The 20,310-nt window shown below is 49.9% G+C and overlaps 1 protein-coding gene across 1 annotated transcript in view; it reads right to left on the bottom strand.

Annotated features, from left to right (window-relative positions):
• Window positions 1-1,868: 1,868 nt before the first annotated feature.
• Window positions 1,869-20,310, bottom strand: part of APBA1 (amyloid beta precursor protein binding family A member 1) — a 74,448-nt gene continuing 56,006 nt past the window's right edge. The window contains exons 8-12 of the mRNA XM_024738996.1: window positions 17,293-17,472; window positions 15,599-15,811; window positions 5,441-5,560; window positions 3,315-3,455; window positions 1,869-2,320 (exon numbers count right to left, since the gene is read on the bottom strand). Of these exons, the coding sequence (XP_024594764.1) occupies window positions 2,249-2,320; window positions 3,315-3,455; window positions 5,441-5,560; window positions 15,599-15,811; window positions 17,293-17,472 (726 nt within the window). The 3' untranslated portion in view covers window positions 1,869-2,248. The remainder of the gene's footprint in view (window positions 2,321-3,314; window positions 3,456-5,440; window positions 5,561-15,598; window positions 15,812-17,292; window positions 17,473-20,310) is intronic.

Raw genomic sequence — 20,310 nt, 5'->3', positions numbered from 1 at the left:
TCTCTTCTCTCCTTTGGGTGAAGAGCCTTATATAATTATGTGGGAGGCTGCCCAGGGACTTGCTGGTGGGGGTTCCCGTCCCCTGGCCGAGTGCGGGGGCTCGGAATGGGCCCTCGGGTCACCCTGGGAGCAGATGGCATGAGCCTCTCTCCAGTGACTTCCCAAGGCTCCTCATGCCTGAAAATACCACCCAGAACGCTTCATTCCTATTTTACCCGCTCCTTCTGGCAAAGGAAAGATGAACATAGGACTCTTTAGTATTTAATTATATGTCATCAGACACTACGGTTAGTAAATGGAGCTGAGGTTCCCGGCTCCTCACGTTTGCAGTGGCTCAGCCTTGAGGCTGGTCTCCCAGCAGCATTCAGCTAAGTGTCCTCAAAAGTCATCCAGGGGTCCCAGACTGCCCAGCCTGGACCCTTGGAGAAGGGGCAGCCCCTTCCTAAAGGGGACATGCGGGCAGCACAGCCACTCTTCAGCAGGGCCTGTCCCACGGTCACACTGGGAGTCCAGCCACTGACGCCACTGAAACAACCGGCTTTCCTGACTCTAAGCAGAAAACTCAAGATGGCACAGAGATCGCAGGGGCACTGACCACACAGCTCTCTGGCACAAGTATCTTGTTCCCAACCTTTTCATATTCACTTTCTCCCTCCCTGAAATCCCTCCATTCGATGTATAAATCCATACTATCCAACACGTGCTCACCGGGTTCCTATTTCCATGGACACAACATAAATAACGCAGATGTTGAGAAGAGGGACTATATTAATATCACAAAATATATTAGTTTCTCTTCCCCTGTCTTTGCAGAGGTCACGAGCAAAACAAAACAAAAACCAATCCAAGCCACACCCCACCCACATGAAAACAAAATGCTCTTTGGACCAAGGGTAAGTGAAAACTGGCTCAGAATCATGATATTACTAAAACATCTGCACCAAACTGAGACAAAAACCCATGGACATGAGGCACCTGATAAAACACGTAATGTTCCACACCAAATAAAAGCTTTTTCAGGCCCACAAGGCAGCAAGACATTTCTGGAACACATTTGGGGCTTCTTAGGCATCCCCTGAGGTCATTTTTGTGGTTTATATACTGTTCTGGGCCCTCAAATGTCACATCCTGCCTCATGGTCCTGAGTGGAGAACAAGGCTGGTCCCACCTTGGGCCAGGAAGCATAACATGATTCCACCGGGCCTCACCTTCAAGGGGAACAGTCCATCGCTCCCAGACTCCCAGTGTGGGATGTGTGTGTCGGGTGGAGGCGCGAGGGGAGTCCACCAGAACACTTCTAGCCAAGGCGGTGCTGGCAGGGCCAGGCCTCAGCCTCAGCGGGGCGGTTCTCTCCAGACAGGGCTCACCAGTCCCTGCAGGCCTCACCTGCTGGGGGAAGGGGCCTCACAGGGAGGTGACGTGGGTTTTCCAGGGGCTCTGGGTGCCTCACTGGCGGAAGGGAGGAGGGAAGGCTGAAATATGTGCAAGTGAGACTGTGCACGTACGTGTGATGTAGAAGGAGGCAGGAAGCACCTGCCTGTGTTTAGCTAATGGTTGCTAACCTTGGGAAGCCACGGGTGCCCTGGGAATCGCCCAGTTCTCTGCAACACGAAGGTATTCTTGTCCACGGCAGTTCCCCTTCTATCCTGGGTGAAAAGGTTTGCATTAGAAAACACAATTATGTTGAAACTAAAACTACAGAAGAGGCATAAGGTTGGCTCAGAAATTCTGGGCAGAAATAATGTATGATGCCCCACGTACATGGTGGGCAGGCATATCCATAAAGACACAGGCTGGTCCTCCCTGTTACTACCATATTCCCAGAAATTGACTGGAAGAGAGCAGAGATCAGTGGTTGGATCGTAGGCACTGCTGAATCGGCTTTTTCACCACCCCTAGGAGTTCCTTCTAAGAGGTCTGCACCTCTTGGGAAGGGAAGATCCTTCCTGAGCGGTGACAACCCTCTCCAGGACCCCCAAGGGTCCTGGGCAGATTCTGGGTGGATACTGGCTGCTCTCCAGCCTCAAGGGAGTGCATACAAAACTTCCCTGGTGGTAAAAACAACAAAAAAACCAAACTAGAGAGAGACAGAGAAGGAGGTCTCTGTGGATTCTTTTCCTTCTGTGTCAAACCGAGTGCTGGGTATGAGAGGGGAATGTCTCAGTGGGCACACAGATGTAGCACGAGAAACACAACCACAAGTGAGGAGAGTCCTCCATGCATGCTGCCCGGGGGCGGGGGCGTGGCTTCAGATGTAGACGGGCTGTTCCTGGGCCGTCAGCAGCCTGTACATGGCAGCCGGCATCGTCTTCATGTGAATCTGAGGGCAGAAACGCACTTTAGCGGGGGGACCGAGGCTCTGAGAGCTGTGTGGGCACTGCCCCAGGGCTAGCGGGAGAGGCAGCACCTCTTGCCGTGGGACGCCTTTGAAAGGTACACCCCTCATCCCCCCACCATTCCTAACAGGGGCCTGACCCAAGTGGCCTCCAGGAAGTACGGAATCCATGGGCTTCTAAAAAGTTAGGGGTGACAGAGAGTGAACAATGAAAACCAGGTAAGGTGGTTTATTTCCCAAAATCTCTTGCTCTCACCAGGCCTGTTTTTTTTTTTGTTTTTTTTTCAAAAGGACAAAACCCTTAAAACAGTAGGACCACTGTGGGGTTTTGCTGCTCCTGCCTCCCTCCCTCCCCCTGGCAGGAAATCAGCCCCAGAACAGCTGTTCTGACCCCTGCCCAGCCATACCAGGGAACTCTCTCTGGGGAGCTGTTGATTAGATTTGAATCTGACTTAAAATCTTCCAGGCACATTTGGCAGGATTAGCTGGGAAGAATGGAGAGAACTTGGGCAGCTATGGCGGGAAGATGCCCAGGTCGGAGAATTAAAAAGAGGAGGTGGGCAAGTGATGCCAGAGGAGAAGGCTGAGGGTGACGTGATGGGATTTTGAGGAGCAGCTCTAAGATAACCACTCGTTACCAGGTTTAAATTCTGGTCCAAGACAGACTGTTCAGTGTGGAGGTGTGCTGAGGACAGGGAAGGACGTTACCAGGTTTAAATTCTGGTCCAAGACAGACTGTTCAGTGTGGAGGTGTGCTGAGGACAGGGAAGGACGTTACCAGGTTTAAATTCTGGTCCAAGACAGACTGTTCAGTGTGGAGGTGTGCTGAGGACAGGGAAGGACGTTACCAGGTTTAAATTCTGGTCCAAGACAGACTGTTCAGTGTGGAGGTGTGCTGAGGACAGGGAGGGACACTCAGGAGGGCTTCGTGGAGGGGGCGGGCGCACCAGGGGACCCCCAGCCCCCGACTCTCCCTTACCTCCCCAACAGCATTGGAGAGGACGTGCACGATCTTCTCGTGTGGGGTGGCGACCACACTCTGCCCGTTGATTTCAATGATGCGATGTCCCACGCGGACACCTCCTCTCTCCGCTATTCCCCCTCGCATGAGGCTGCAGATCTATCAGAGTCAAAGGCCAAGTTACCCACCCTGGCCTGCATCGCCTGCTAGGGAACTGGGTGGGGGTGGGAGACTATCTTTTCTAGAATCCCCCATCCCCAGCACTGTCATCTCTGAGGAGCTGCCACGGTCAGGCTGTGGACATTTACATCTCTTTGTTTCTTTTTATAAGAGCTAGGACTCTGGATGCCCAGATGGCCCCCTTGTTCTCGCACTCTGCACAGGGGACGCAGCACGTCACTGGATGTCACGGCACAGTGAATTCTGAGTACTTTTCATCCCAGCTCAGTCTTGGTAAAAAGAGCTGTTTGGGCCTGTCACAGAGCTGCCAATGGTTTCAAACTGTCAGCCTGTGTAACACAGTTTAGTATTATCTGGGACTCAAACACTGAACTGTGTAATGCTAGCAGCCCACTTTTTAGGGTCACAGTTACCTGAGTTAAAATGGGGCTAGAACCTGCTAGAACCCCACTTCGTGTTCCAAAGCGTGGCCACCTAGAAGGCAGAAGCTCCCTTTGGCTGTCCCAACTCAGTGGTTCTTGTTCAAACTCCCTCTGGCAGAAATGATAACATGGCTGGTTTTCGTCTCAGTGCAGCCAGGCACTGCGGTGGGCAGAGGCTGCAGGCTGGGGGAGAGCTCTGGGCTCAGCGCTGCAGGCTATAGCCACCCCTACCTCACACACAAAGCAATCGGAATTTCCCAAAAGAACATGGTTTGAATTTACAGAGCTGACTTTTTCACTCCTGACCGTGCACCTTTCTTTAAAAGCCTATGCAGGGGACTACCCTGGTGGGGCAGTGGTTAAGAATCCGCCTGCCAATGCAGGGGACACAGGTTCGATCCGTGGTCGGGGAAGATCCCACGAGCCACAGAGCAACTAAGCCCGTGCACCTCAACTGCTGAGCCTGCACTCTAGAGTCCGCGAGCCACAACTACTGAAGGCCGCACGCCTGGAACCCATGCTCTGCAACGAGAAGCCACCGCAATGAGAAGCCCACGCACCGCAGCGAAGACTAGCCCCCTGGCCGCACGCCTGGAACCCATGCTCTGCAACGAGAAGCCACCACAATGAGAAGCCCACGCACCGCAGCGAAGACTAGCCCCTGCTCGCCGCAGCTAGAGAAAGCCCATGCGCGGCAACGGAGACCCAACACAGCCAAAAATAAATAAAATAAATTTATAAAAAAAAAAAGGGAGGAAAAAGAATAGGGTTTTTCTATCTGCAAAGATGAATGCAGAGAGAAGGAGGGCACATCCAAAAGCTATAATATCAAGAAGGTTACAGATTTGTCACCGAAGCCCAGATCTACTATGAGTCCAGAACAAGGCAAACCAGGACAAAAAGGGAGTAGTCTTGACTATGGAGTTTGTGTTTGTTTGGGATGAAGAAAAAGTTCTGGAAATAGCACTGATGGACACAACCACTTTTGGAATGTACTTAAAGGCACTGAACTGTATGCTTAAAAATGGTTTAAATGGCAGACTTAATGTTGTGTATGTTTTATCACAATAAAGGAGAAAAAAAAGGAAAGTATTTGAAGGCAGACATCCAGGTGATGAAAGTACACTTTATCTCCCAAGTGCCAAATTCAGGTTAAAAAGGCAAGGCAGAGATCATTCAGGCATAACCCACAGGGCTGGGTTCTCAGCCTGGGCTGCGCTGGTATCACCAAGGGTTTGGAAGCCCAGCCCCCAGGGCTCTTTCCTCAAACTATCTCAAGCTGGCAGCTGGGAGGGTCACCCTGCGCATCACAGAGTCGCTGGGCTCTGGGGCACATGGATCTGGGAGGGTCCCTCTCTTCCCCCACAGAAGGCACAGAATTCTCTGCCCATGGAGGAAGTGAGTCTGCCTTCAACCATTCGTCCCTTCCTTGCTGGATTCTTTCTGGAAAATGACCAGCTTTCAAGAACAGCCCCAAAACCCAAACCCTGGGCCACGGTTTCATGTGTCAGACTTTTGGAAAAGGTGTGGGGTTGTACTTACGATTCCGTTCTGGACACTGAACCCCAGCTGGTAGCGAAGGTCTGGTCTCCTGATCAACACGGTGGTCACTGGGGGACACCTCACGATATTCAGCTTGACCCGGGCCTGATTCTTCAAGCCCTGAAATGTGAATAAAGCACAGGGGATTCGATGACCATTGATGCCAACAAGAGATAAATGCAGACGGCACCAAAGGCAAAAGATGCTGCACTGAGCCTCGGTTTCTTCGTTGACTCCACAGTGCCCTGCGTCCAGCCTGATAGCGCCTGCGTCGGACAGTCCAAGCTAGATTCTGTCAACCTAGGGGAGAAAACCATTAGGTTTACGTGGAGCCCTTTCAGCCCACGCAGAGACCAGTTTCTGTGGGCAATGTCTTCATTTTGGGAAATGGGCTGCATTCAAGGCATCTGAAAAAGGCGATCGTCTGTGCAGCTAAGAGGGAAACTGCCACATGTGCATTTTGGCTTGAAAGATGAAGGATGCACAGTCTCTCTCCTGGTCAGGTGGGAGACAAGCACGAAAGGAACTTTTTCTCTGAAACGCATACTCATAGCAATTCCTCCTTTTCTAACAAAGGACAACTAATTCACACGACAGCCCAATTCATCAGGGCTTGCTGTCTCTCGCCCCTGGTGGTCCTGCTTCCCCATTCTCTCTGCCTGTTAGGGATTCTACAGTTTATCGACATTCCCACGAGCATCTGGGGGGAAGCAGGGCACAGAGGCAGGATTGCAGTCAGTGAAGGCCTCCTTGGGAGAATGAATAGGGTGGTAGGACCAGCGCTGGTGGAGAGGGAAGTAGGACGAAATAGGGCTTAATGGTCATCTCCGATCTCATGCTCCCTGGTAACTCGTCCCTCCCTCTAAATTGGAATGGAGTATAGAGGCAAAATTGGTTTTTAAAGATAAAGAGGGACTCCATCTGGTTTCTGAGCCTATTTAGAGAGCTTCCTTCACCCCACTCTGATCTAAGCGGAGCTCAGGCCTGTCTTCCTGCCCCTTGAACACACGCTCAGCAGGGACCAGAGCCCGGGTCTGCACAGGAGAACCCCTAGAAAATCATCACAAAGCTACGCTTTCCCTCATTCAGGCGGTGGGAAGCTGCTTCTCCTGCTGGTCCCGCCACCGACTTGTAAGCCTCACCCAAGGGGAAGGTGCCAGACAAAAGTAATTCAGTCCCGAAATGAACTCTCCCCGCCCCCCGACATCTCCCCAGCCTGTGTGCTCTGCCTCAGGCAACTCCCACTTGCCAGATGGTCCAGACCAAATGGCCAACAGCAGGTGCTTTCCAACCCGCTTCCATCATGGCACACAGGGAAAGGGCCAGGGTAGAGAGACCACACCGCTTGTGACTGGAGGACCTGCTTTGAGAGCTGAGGCGGGGAGAACTCAGCACTCCCGTCTGATGCCTGTCCCACTGCACTCCCAGCTCGTGAGGCCAGCTGATTGGGAAACAGCGCCAGGCCTGCCAAGGTCCACTCCTCCAAAGGGCCAGAGCTGAGGGGAGAAGCTCTTCCTAAAAGACGGTACTGTGGGGTGAGTGGACAGCCTCTGCACCAACAGAGGAGGGACTGGCAAAGGTAGGCTCTATTCCACCAAGTCCGTCGTATCCCCTGGAGATGCCCCCCTCACCCCCTCTGCCCCATCAATTCACAGACCGGTCCAGTGTGTGCCCTCTATCGGCGAAGTGGGAGGACAATGACAAATCCATTTCAGCCCAAAGGGTGATCGCCTCTTAGTCTATAAATAGAAATCTGTAAATTCCACAACAGCTGTGGCCAACTGTCACCCTCCGACCAGTCTGCAAACACTGTCTCTGCAGGAGGTCAGGACTTCTGCTTCACATTTTACGGATGAGGACACAGACGTGGACATTAAACCTGCCTCGTCTGAGGCTCAGTGGGGGCCGGATGGGGATAAGGGAGCCTCTGCCTTCCTCACAAGCACCTTGGCAAGCAGAGAGGTGAAAGTGGTGTTAGATGACTTTGGTGCCAACAGAATTTGTGGCAAGAGTGTAACATGCCCCTCTGAGTGACAGGAGGGACCAACAACAACTTTTGCTTCTAAGTAATGAGGATACACTCTAGACTGAGGGATGGATAGGGGCTTTTTTGGCCCCTGTGCTTGGCCAACAGGTCCTCAAAGTGGGGACACCCCACACCAGCAGCACCAGGACAGTTTTGTTAGAAATGCAGGGTGGGGGCAGGGGTAAATTAGGAGGCTGGGATTAACATATACGCACTACTATATACATAACATAGATAACCAACAAGGACCTACTGTATAGCACAGGGTACTATACCCAATATTTTGTAATAGCCTATAAGGGAAAAGAATCCGAAAACGAATGTATATATGTATACACACACACACACACACACACATATGGATAAATGAATCACTGTGCTGTACACCTAAAACTAACACAATATTGCAAATCAACTATACTCCAATAAAAAAAAAAAGCAAGAGTCTAGGGTCCACCCAGACCTACAGAATCAGAAACACCAGGGGTAGGACTCAACAATCTGTGTGTTAATGAGTCTTCCCAATGACTTGATACACACTTCCTGGCGACACACTCAATTTTTGAGAACTGGTACAGACCACTGCCACAGAACAATGAACTCACATGCACTCAGGGATGATCAGAGTCAAAGATGTCAGTTTACTACTCATACCTGTGGCCAGTGTGCTACATGAGAGCATGGGCTAGCCACGCCAGGGGGAGGGTGACAGAGCCAGTTGGCCTGGTGCTCAGTCAGCCACCCCCATGTGTGTGAGCACCCCTAAGGTCACTGTCCATTAAAACCCATCCTGATGACGAAACTGGCCAAACCACCTGTCACTGCACGCTGACTCTTGCCAGGCACCGACCTGGAGTCACAGGAGCTGTCTCCTTTAATCTCCTTGGCAAACTGGCAGCTCTAATTATGCCCATTTTATAGAGCAGGAAACTGCGGCTTCACCACTCACCCAAGTTCACCCACAGCAAGATTCTGTCCCACGTCTATTTGTATTCAAACCCAGAGCATTTTCGCCTACACCGTGATTCCCCATATAGACAATGGGAGGGTGTGTGTTATTCATGAGTAAAGCCTACTGGACAGAGAAGCCAGGGAGAGTGACAGAAGGATGAAGCTGTGCCCCCAACCTTTTCGCCCAGCCTTGCACGGGGCCGTGTTTTTAGTTTACTCGCCTACCTGGCGAGACTTCAGGGCTCCGGCTCCCTGGCTGCCCCACTTCCTTTGGGTGATTCCAGCTTGTCCTCTCAGCGTGTGAGTTTTGAGGAGGTCAGTTTAATTCCCCACCCCCAGCTGTTTCCTCAGTGTCCTGAGTTGCTGTTTTCTGCAGGACGGGAGCCTCCCAACGGCTGTGATTTGGCTTGTGGTGACGTGTGCGCACTCGCAGGCAGCTGTTACCGGCATCCCTCCGTGGTTTCTGGAACAGCTCTAGGAAACCTCTCCGGTTCAAGACACGTTTTCAAATGAGAGCAACAGAATGTGCAGAGGGCGACTCTCCTGGGGTGAAGGAAGTCTGCGGAGGTCCGGGCCTCCCGCACAGCAGCAGGTCCCGTCACCCATGCCCACGGGGATGTGCTGGAATTCCTCCCCTAACAGTGGGACCGGCGGGGCTGGGTGAAGAGGCCTCTGCTTGGTCAGGAGACCTGGGCTGCAGCTGTGTTTCCTCCACCACAGCCCGGAGGGTCTTAGACCCTCTATTCCACCTTCTACCTCAGTCTCCACATCTTCAAAACAAATGCTGAAACCTACTAAGAGCTCTTCCACTTCTAATTGCTACGATCTCAGCCCTTGTTATGCATTTTTATTCTTTCCTAAGCATGTCTGCTGACAACACCACATCTCAACCATCATGCTCAGAAACAGCTATTTCTAACATTACAAATCGGCTTCTCTTTTGGGGGTGTTGCTCAGATACCATTCGTGCATATATTTCTTTTTCCCTTGAGAGCCCCCTCTTTATCACTCAATCAGTAGATATGTATGGATCACCTGCAATGTGCCAACACATGTGTTAGGCGCTGGGAGTTGGTGGAGCCAGGCCTCCGGAAGCTCAGGGGAGGGCTGCGGGCACAGGCAGGGCAGCCAGAATCCATTCCCCTTTCTCTCCCCACGTCACAAACTACAAGACCAGGAGTGTGTGGGAAACAAGAGCAAAGGATGATGAAAATAAGGAGCATGTTGTCAGAAACACAACCCTCCAGATAGAGCTACCCGCTTTAAATATCTGCACCTATGAAACACTGGGGTTGTTCAGGTATGTCTGTGAGGTACAGGAAAACCTTGGAGAGCTCCTGAAAAGCAAGAGAATGACTCTATTTTCTCTGTTAACCTAAAAAGTCCACATCGCTCCGGTGGGTTCTTTTGTGTACATTGATTTAAGATGCTGATCTGTCCCTCAGTGAAAGAATTTCTAGACTGGGGATATCTGCTGCAAGACGAAGCCCAGAGAGATGGCAAATCTGAAACAACCAGACCACGCACTTGCTCTGCTGTTCCCCATCAATGCTACAAGTTGGGTCCCATTAACTCGGATTTCTCAGCTGCCACTTTATTGGAGGTGCCAATTAAATAAATGGTCATTTCGTCCCCATGACAACAGTGGAATGGTGTAGCAAATTAAGAAGTATGGTGGGAGGAAAGAGTAGGGAAGAGGGAACGGGAGAGGAGAGAAGCCAGAATGGTCTCTATAGCAACGGGAAAGCAGACCCCTGATGATCCTGTGGAAGGTAAGGAAGCGGTGCTCTAGTTTCAAAAAGAAAACAAATCTGGAGGGCACGACCATAGAGGCGATGGCACGAACAGGCGGTCTGCTAACATGCTTTGCCTACCAATAATTATGCTTTAGGAACTATGACAGGAAATATAAGAGCTAGGGAAGAAAGAAAATAATTCAATACCTGTAATCTATTCTAGAAACATACTCTATTCCCTATAGCCAGGGGAGAGAAAAGGTCAACATGCATTAAAGTGGCAAGATGCAGAACACTCGAAGCCCATTATTGGCGATGTCATCACCGCGGAGTCTGTTGAAAATGCAGAAGCCCACCCCAGACCTGCCGAATCAGAACCTGCAGTTTAATAAGATCCCTGGGTGATTCAATCCAAGTTTGCTAAGCACTGATTTTCCAGGATGAGAGCTGCTCGCTAAACTCATCGCAAGGAGCACTGACGTAACACTGAAACAAGCGATACTGATGGGAAGCCTTGAAGAAGCCCAGAATGCCCCCCTGCGGGGGCCTAGGGGTGAGGGTGGGGCAGTCTGAGTACCTGCTCAGGGGCAGGCAAAAAAGATACGTTTTTACAGAACTTAAAAACAAGGAGACAACCCATTAAACGTCTTCTTCGGTACTGGCAATTCTAGCTGGAATCAGTAGGAAGATTCTCGGGGTTGGGGGGAGAAGGGGACAGGGCCAATCACCCTTTTCTATTCGACAAGGCAGTGCATCCTGCAGTGCTGAGAAAGGGCAGCTGTGTCCCAGCTGGGGCCTGCCTGCTAAGTACTTCTCTGCCGAGGGTGGCCACAGAGGTGCTGGCTTTCTTCCTCTCCATCTTCATCAGTTACATCTCTTTCATCAACACATGGCCTTTTAATTTTCCGATTCCAGAGAGACTCCATTTATAGACATCAAAGGTCAGCTACTTGTGCAAACAAACCTTTTCCCCTTAGGAAACTGCTCAGACAGTGCGCCAATTACGCCCTGTGCTAGTCTGTTTCCACCTTGATGTGTGATGCACTGGACAGAAGACCAGTCCCCGTGTGGTACCAGGGGAAGGCAGGCCATGGGTCTCACAGCCTCCCTCACCTCGTCTGCCTCCTTTGTGCAGAGGCAGGGAGGGGTGGACGGGGATCTGGACTCCGTCAGCTGGGGTGTCCTGGGCATGCTGTCTGCACCTTCTGAGTAGCTGATGACTCATCTGTGAACCAGGCATTTGCCATCACCCTCCCTCACAGGCTGTTTTTTATGAAGAGGAAGGGAGGTGACCAGTGCCAAGGGCTGGGCACTGCCGGGCAGGTGTGTAAATGGGCTCAGGCATGCAGCCTTGCCAGTCCTCAGGAAGGTCTGCTTATTCCCACCCAGGCCCCAGCCCCACCTGCACTCAAGTTATCCTCTCTTCTGGCTCCTCCTCCCCAAGCCTTTCCTGACCTAGATCATCCCCCCCCCCGCCCCTCCCTCCCTCACCGACCTCCCTTTCTCCAGATTTCTCTCCCACACCTGAACTATCTCCCACAGGCAGGCTTTCTCAATCTGTTGACATTTGGGCTGGATAATCTTTAGTTGTGCGGACTGTCCTGTGCATTGTAGGATTTCTGGCAGCATCCCTGACCTCCACCCAATGGATGCCAGTAGCATCTCCTTCTCCCTAGTCGTGACAACCCAAACTGTCTTCAGACATTGCCAAATGACGCCCCGGGGGTCAAGGGGTCAGGATCCCCCAGGTTGAGAACCACTGCCCCAGGGTCTGACCACAGACACCGCTGGAACGATATCAGGGTGGCCGAGTGACCTGGCTGCACTACTGACACACTGTGTGGCCTCGAATGATTATATCATCTCTCTGTGCCTGTTTCCTAACTTACACAATAGTACCTACCCTACAGAAGGCTGCTGTAGGGTTCTGCGAGTGAACACACACATTCTCAGAATGGTCCAGGCGCACAGCACTCAGTCACTGTTATCATCAGTCCTTTCATTCCCTTCTCCCCATCGAGGCCAAGCTCCTTAGGGTGCGGATTGTGTCTGAGGCATCTCTGGCTCCCATGGCCCCTCGACAGTTCTCACACATGCATCGGTGTTTAATAAGTAACTTGCTCCCTGGTGTGAGAGGGCATCTGTGAACCTTGGCATGTGTGAGTGAGAAGCCAAACGTGGGTGGGTCCTTTCTCCCTACTCCTGGCCCTCCCTGGCTTCCGCACATTATCACACCATCAGATCAGCCGTCTCAGGCTGGCTCAGACCTACCTCTCCCAACACAAAGCCAGTCCACCATCCATCAATTCCAGAAGAAACTCCCAAAGGCCACTTTCCTTTCTGCTAGCCACCTGAGTAACTCCTCCTTCAAGGCCCACCTTAAAAATCAGGTAGGGCTTCCCTGGTGGCACAGTGGTTGAGAGTCCACCTGCCGATGCAGGGGACACGGGTTCGTGCCCCGGTCTGGGAAGATTCCACATGCCGCGGAGTGGCTGGGCCCGTGAGCCATGGCCGCTGAGCCTGCGCGTCCGGAGCCTGTGCTCCGCAACGGGAGAGGCCACAACAGTGAGAGGCCCACGTACCTCAAAAAAAAACCCCAAAAATCAGGCAAGATTTTCCGCTCCCCCACTCCAAATACTCTTAGCATTTCACCTCTATGTTGCCATTAGGGCCCACTGAACCCTTTCAATTATAAATTATCCTCCATGTGCATACTGTCATTCTGGCTTTTTATATTTATTTTTTTTCATTCTGGCTTCTTCACAGTTCAGCTCAGGCTAACAGAAACCCAATTAAACATGTTTGAATGAATATACATGTTCAAACTAGGACCTTTAATCTTATCTTTAATGTACGTTAAGCAAGAGGTAGAATTTATTTATAACAAAAAGAAATGAGCCCAAAAAGAACTATTTCTTTCTGGGTGTGATTATCTTATGAGGATTTAGATTTGTTTCATTAAAAATAAACAGGCAGGGCTTCCCTGGTGGCGCAGTGGTTGGGAGTCCGCCTGCCAATGCGGGGGACAGGGGTTCGAGCCCTGGTCTGGGAGGATCCCACATGCCACGGAGCAACTCGGTCCGACTGCCACAGCTACTGAGCCTGAACTCTAGAGCCCACAAGCCACAACTACTGAAGCCCGTGCACCTGGAGCCCGTGCTCTGCAGCGACAGAGGCCACTGCAATGAGAGGCCCTCACACCTCAACGAGGAGTGGCCCCCGCTCGCCGCAACTAGACAAAGCCCCCATGCAGCAGCGAAGACCCAACCCAGCCAAAAATATATAAATAAACTTAAAAAAAATAAACATGCAAAACAAAATGAAAAGACAACCTACAGAATGGGAGAAAATATTTGCAAACAATATGACTGACAAGGGCTTAATTTCCAAAATATACAAATAGCTCACACAGCTCAGAAACAAAAAAACCCAATCGAAAAATAGGCAGAAGACGTAAACAGACATTTCTCTAAAGAAGAAATACAGATGGCCAATAGGCACATGAAGAGATATTCAACATCGCTAATTATTAGAGAAATGCAATCCAACTACAATGAGGTACCACCTCATACCAGTCAGGTTGGCCATCATTAAAAATTCTACAAACAACAAATGCTGGAGAGGGTGTGGAGAAAAGGGAACACTCCTAAACTGTTGGTCAGATAGCCACTGTGGAAGACAGTATCGAGGTTCCTCAGAAAACTAAAAATATATAGAATTACCATATGATCCAGCAATCCCACTCCTGGGCATATATCCAGATAAAACTATAATTCAAAAAGATACATGCACCCCTATGTTCATAGCAGCACTATTCACTATAGCCAAGACATGGAAACAACCTAAATGTCCATTGACAGATGAATGGATAAAGAAGATGTGGTACATATACACAATGGAATACTACTCAGCCATAAAAAAGAAAGAAATAATGCCATTTGCAGCAACATGGATGCAACTAGAGATTATCGTACTAAGTGAAGTAAGTCAGAAAGAGAAAGACAAACACAATATGATATCACTTATATGTGGAATCTAAAATGTGACACAAATGAACCTATCTATGAAACATTAACAGAATCACAGACATAGAGAACAGACTGGTGGTTGCCAAGGGGGAGGGGGTTGGGGGAGGGATGGAGTGGGAGGTTGGGGTTAGCAGAGGTAAGCTTTTATATATGGGATGAATGAACAACAAGATCCTACTGTATAGTACAGAGAACTATATTCAATATCCTATGATAAACTATAATGGAAAAGGACGTATTAAAAAAAGAATGTATATATATGTATAACTGAATCACTTTGCTGTATAGCAGAAATTAACACAACATTATAAATCAACCATACTTGAATAAAAAATACTGATAAAAAAAGCAGGAAAAAGAAAGAAAAAAAGATGAATTCCTATATAACATAAAAAACAAACAAAAAATGCAACGAGGTAGACATGTCTGGCCTATACACTCACCTTGACCTCCCCTCCATCCCAGGGCCCTTGGCCAAGGATGTTCTTTTGTGATTTTCTTCTGCTTAGAATAACTATTCTATAAATTCACATTTATTCTCTCTCTCTCTTTCTCTCACACACACACATACAGAGCTATATTCTAGTTAGCAGTCTTTCAGGAAACCCCAAGGAACCAAAGAAAGTCATAGGATCCTAGTCTGCCTGTACCACACTGCTTGGTACAGAGCTGGCAGGGTCTACAGATACTGTAGTGAAGGAAAAATATACTTGTTCCTACTTCCCATGCAATCAGCGAGTTCCAATGCACTCAAGAGACTACACATGGATACTTCACTTCTAAGAAAATCTAATTTCTTGCCCTCAAATACTCATATTCAATTTTCCTTTAAGTAGCTCTTCTCAGCCTCACAGAACAGTATCAATTCAGGCTGAACAAGAAGTAATTATGTTCAGGTTTTAGAAGGAGTACACAGACCGTACCAGTTTCCTTCCTTCTACGTGGCATGTGTGGATCATGTTAGGCAGGCTCTGGGGAGGATGCACTCACCTGGATCACAGTAAAGGAAAGTGCCCGGGGATCTGAAGCATTTCCATGATTTGTAACAGGGATGGCAAGTCATCTCAAGAACACCCAGCTGGCTATAAGTGATTGCCTTGATTACTGAGCTGAGGAAAATTCTGTTGAGGCTGAGTGGGGGCTTAATGGGACAGAATGCTGTGATTGATTAGTGATGTCTGCGAGGGCATGGTGTTAGTGAGTGATGCCATGTGAGCCAGATATACCATCCCTGAAAAAACAATTTCAGGGAGGAATTGGTAAATAGCAACTTGATGGTAAACAACCCAAGTGCAAGTCCATGCCTTTTGTATTTGTGTCCTTCTCAGTGCCTGACACTTAAAATACGCTCAAATGTTGATGACTTCATATCACTTCAGGTCTACAAGAGAGTTTGATTTTTCCCATCTCCAGTTACCTTAATAATGCTCTGGCAGGTCGACAGAGGCAGGCCCACCAGGCTGGTGCCATTTATGGACATGATCTGGTCCCCAATATTCAGCTTCCCCGATTTCTCCGCTGGGCCTCCGTGCATCATGTTGGCTATGATCACGGTTGGCAAGATGGATCCCCAGCCAGACTCCACAATCACCACACCTAGGATTTCCCCTTTCTGCTTCTCTATGAAGACCTGAAAGGAGGAAAACATGTAGAAAGCCTGAATCAGCAACCATCCAGGGTAGCAACAGAAATCAAAGCATTTTCCCTATTCCTGTCTTGACTAAACATGACAGACATTTCCCTGATGACTCCAACCCAAATGCGTCCTGTCCTCTCTATATTCCATGGCATATATTACCTTGTTTGGAGATAAGATCTTTTCACAGGCAGTCAAGTTAAAATAATTAGGGTGGGTCCTCGTTCAATATGATAGGTATCCTTACAAGAGGGGGAAATCTGGACACAGAGACATGCACAGAGTGAAGACACAGGGAGAAGATGACCATCTACAAGCAAATGAGCGGCCTGGAATGGATCTCCCCCCTCAGAAGGAACCAACCCTGCGGACACCTTGATCCCGGGCTTCCAGCCTCTAGAACTGTGACACAATACATTTCTGTTGTTGAAGCCCCACCTGTCTGGGGAACTTTGTTACAGCAGCCCAAGCACCCTAACACACCTCCGTCTGACCTTGGTGTCAATGATTGATTAGTACAGGCTACAAAGGCCTGCTAGCTCTTTTGGCTCTAGGTGGGACAAGGTCCGTCCTGCGATGTGTGAGCTGGAGCTTCCCTTTGGATCGGAATGATGCTCATCTCCAGCAAGGTCACATTGCTCCCTGGCATCCCCACCACCCTGCCGCCCACACTCACTTTTTCCTGAGTGCACCCTTCCCCCAAATCCCATGTACAAGAATTCCCATCTCAGGCTCTGCTTCCAGGGAGCCTAGGACACTTAACATTCATTAGTGGATAGAAAGATCACTTTCTCACACCTAGTGGATAAAGTCCAGGCCCCTCACCACAGCTGGACTCTCAAGCCCTCCAGTTCTGACCCAAAGCCTGTACTGGCCTCTTCACATCCTCTCCTATGCACAACCCCTGCTGCAGCCTGGCTGCCTCATTCGTGGCTCCCCAGACAATTCCTGAGCTTTCAGACCCTCATGCTTCTGTTACTTTGGCTCAGCCCTCTGCACTCCTCTACACTTTCCAAAGAATACTCAGACCTCAGACCAGATCAGATGGCCCCGTTTTCCTCCAGACACTCCTGCAGAGCTCGGTCCCTGGGGGAGCACAGCACTTATCATCGGAGACCTGAGAGCCGAGATCGGCTCCAATCTGCCAAGTACAGCTGTCTCTGACGAGTGCCTGTACCAGCACCATCATCTAAAATCTTCTGTGCCCTTTCCTAGACTGTGGGCTTGGTAAAGGGCAGGGTTCAGGTCCCGTTTGCCTCTGGAACCCACCCCAAAGTCAGCTCTGGATTGCAGGGAGCAGACGACGCCCTGTCTCACTGGCCACGGCCCTCGGCTGCAGTCCTTATCGGGCCTCATGTGAGGTGAGACAGAGATGGGCCTGAGCTCACTCTTCAGCCCAGCCACTCTGCCTTCACTTCTATCGCGGGTGGGCCCGGCTGGCCCAGCTCAGAGAACAGCTTCTGGAAAGTACCTACATCTTTGCAGTTTTCCGACTTGGAGAAGTGGATCAGGTCATCGTTGTACATGTCCTGGGTGTTGAGCAGGTCACTGTATTCCTTCTGGCTGAGATCTTCGGGGTTAATCCCGTTGGCCCTGAGGAACTCCTGGTATGCCACGCTGAATGCCTGCCCGATGGACTGTGCAATCAGCTGCGCCTGGAGAGGAGCCGGAAAGGGGAGACGGGGTCAACAGGGCAGCACTGCTGGTGGGCGACCTGGGTCCCTCAGGACTACAGAGCCCTAGGCAGCAGCTAGCCCAGTGGGTCGCCATGGGGCAGCAGTGCCTGCTAGAGGTCATTTTCAAAATTAGTGGGGACAATTTTGTCTATGACAATGGTCCTGATGGAGCTCCTGGCATTTGACGGACAGGAGTCAGAGATGCTGGACCTACTGCCGTGCAAAGGATAGTCCTACACGGGACAAGCTGTTTTACATCCTGCACAACTTTCAAATATCCCACTGGACATTCATGTACATATAACAACTGTGTCTAAAGGCTGGGACTCAACTCTAATTTATATAAAAACACAGGACTTTAGCTGCACGCTCTAATACACACTGAACAGTCCAAGAATACAACTATTCTGTAAATTGAGAGAAGACGGTATTTTGTTTTGTCCAATACTTTACCACGAGTAAGCTTCATGACTTTGGAAAATCGTCAGCATCAATGCTATTCATGGGATGTGGGTTGCCAATAAATCACATTCCCATCAGCCTGCACACTGGCCGTAGAGCATGGTGGTTTCTGCATGTGTGTGTGAGTGTGTGTCTGTCAACCTATTTTACTTAGCTTGCTTTCCTTTTATTTCTCCCTTGTGTTATATTTATGGCAATACTTTGCTTATTTTGTGAAAAATTTTTCTAAAAGGGAGGTTACATTATCTATGAATTTCATTTCATTCATATTATCTATGGATGGGACATTACAAATTATTATGCATTTTCCAGGTGAGGAGATTGCGGCCCAAGACGTGAAGGAACCTGTTCAAGGAAGGTCACACCGCTCACAGGACAGGAGCTCTGCTTCTGTTGTTCTTTCTCCTGCACTGGGCTTTGATAACCTTTCCCTGCGTTAATTAACCAACATTACAACCTGGGAGACACACCAGCAACTGAGCCTGTGCTGTGTTAAATGCTGTAGAAGCACCGTCACGTAAATCCTCACAGCAAGTCTAAGACGTCAAGTATGACTGGTCCATAAGCCCTCATCCTAAGCTCTGAAGGCAGTGTTTCAGAATTCAGAAATGTTCACATTTTAGAAAGGTAACAGGGTGCATTTATCATACATTGTGTAAAAACCCCATTAGAGCCTGAAGAAGTGCCTAAACACAGTAGCGTTCCTGCAGCAAATGTGTAAGATTCATGGTAAGCTGGACAAATCCTATAAAGTGTCTCATGGCAGCTCAAAGCAGGTTTATCAACCAATCGAGCACAAAAATCCCTTGTTTCTCAGAGCTCTTAGACTTTGGATCTGTTTCCTTTGCTCCCATTGGGCAGATCAGGAAAACAAGGTTGAGAGCTTAAGCTGGGGTGGGGATGGGGGCTGAGAGTCCTGGCAGCCTGATTCCGGAGCCCACCTCCTGCCCACCACTGGGACTGCTGCTCTAATAGTAGTGGGTAGAAAGCCCGCAAAACAACAAAAAGCTCTAGGGCAATGTTTCAAACACACACAACTCTAATCTGCACTCCTCCTTTCCCTACCTTTGGTAATTTTTGCTGAAAGCAGCTAATTAACTGTGATATCAGAAATTTCTGCGTGGCTGGCGGTGGGGAAAGAAATGCTCAACTTTTCTCACTCTGAGGACCTGGTGACGTCACATGCCACAAGTCACATCAAGGACCACCATGCTGCCTCCTGCCGAGGCATCACCGAGGGCCTCAGAGGCTCGTGTGAACAGACGAACTAAAAAAAGTGTGTCTGAGAACACGGCCAGCGGTCCTCCCGACCGTCACGTGTGGATGCACCGGGCAAACACACACAGGCTACTTATATCTCTGCCGTGTCCACCTGAGCCGCACGGCAGCCCGTTCTACAGAAGCTCAGCAGCTGCACAGCCTAAGCTTCTGTAGAATGGGACACGGGATCCACAAACAGTCCTCCCAGTTCTGCAGCCCGTGCTCTCCCCGTTCTGTCCTGGGCTTTGGAAGCAAAGCAGTAAGATTCCCAGGTGCACCCTTGCTTCCTCATTCTTCCCCTTCATCATCTCCCCCTACAGACCCAAAGGAGCCCCAAGGGAAAGAAAGCCCTCCTCAGGAGCACCAGGCCAGAGGGAGGTGGCAGAGGGTCGTACCGGGACCCTCACGTCTGGTGAGCAGAGCTAACTCCACCTTTTCACGGGCCTGCAGAACACATGAAACTTAAGATTCTAAATGTAACTCCTTTGGAACTTTCCGAGAACCGTCTAAACTCATTTTCTCCCAGTTTGCAGGTCTGGCCTCAGTTTTAAAGGAAAAGCAGGGAGAATGGCCAGGACAGGTGCTTCAAGCTCTCTGCCTTCTCAGTGACCGTGTCCCTGGGACTGCTTTCTAGAGAACCAGACAAGTAAAAGATGGTACAAAAGTGTAAGCGTCTCCTCCTGTCTGTGGCTACAGCCATGTCAGCTCTGTTTCCCTGGAGAAAAGCAGCTCGCCTCAGACTCCTAACTCCTCAGAGGAAGGCCATTTAAAGCAGCTGCATGAACACTCTTCTGGAGAAAAATGGCCCCTTTTAAGGAGCCAAGGCTACTGTAGGCAATTTTCTTTGAGTATATAAAGGTTCCCTGCTCAACATGAGAAATACAGCTTATTCCACTGTGGCAGGAGGAAAAGTTAGACCAGTCAACGGCACCAACACGGCCCTCTTGGGGAGGCTCTGTAGCTCAAAACCATCGTGGGGGGAATCCCCTGGTGGTTCAGTGGTTAGGACTCTGTGCTTTCACTGCCGAGGGCCCAGGTTCAATCCCTGGTTGGGGAACTAAGATCCCGCAAACCTCATGGCTTGGAAAGAAAAAA

Source organism: Neophocaena asiaeorientalis, unplaced genomic scaffold, assembly GCF_003031525.2.
Source record: "Neophocaena asiaeorientalis asiaeorientalis breed wild unplaced genomic scaffold, Neophocaena_asiaeorientalis_V1.1 scaffold249, whole genome shotgun sequence".
In the NCBI taxonomy this organism is placed as follows: Eukaryota; Metazoa; Chordata; class Mammalia; order Artiodactyla; family Phocoenidae; genus Neophocaena; species Neophocaena asiaeorientalis.
This window is presented reverse-complemented; position numbering and strand designations above follow the sequence as displayed.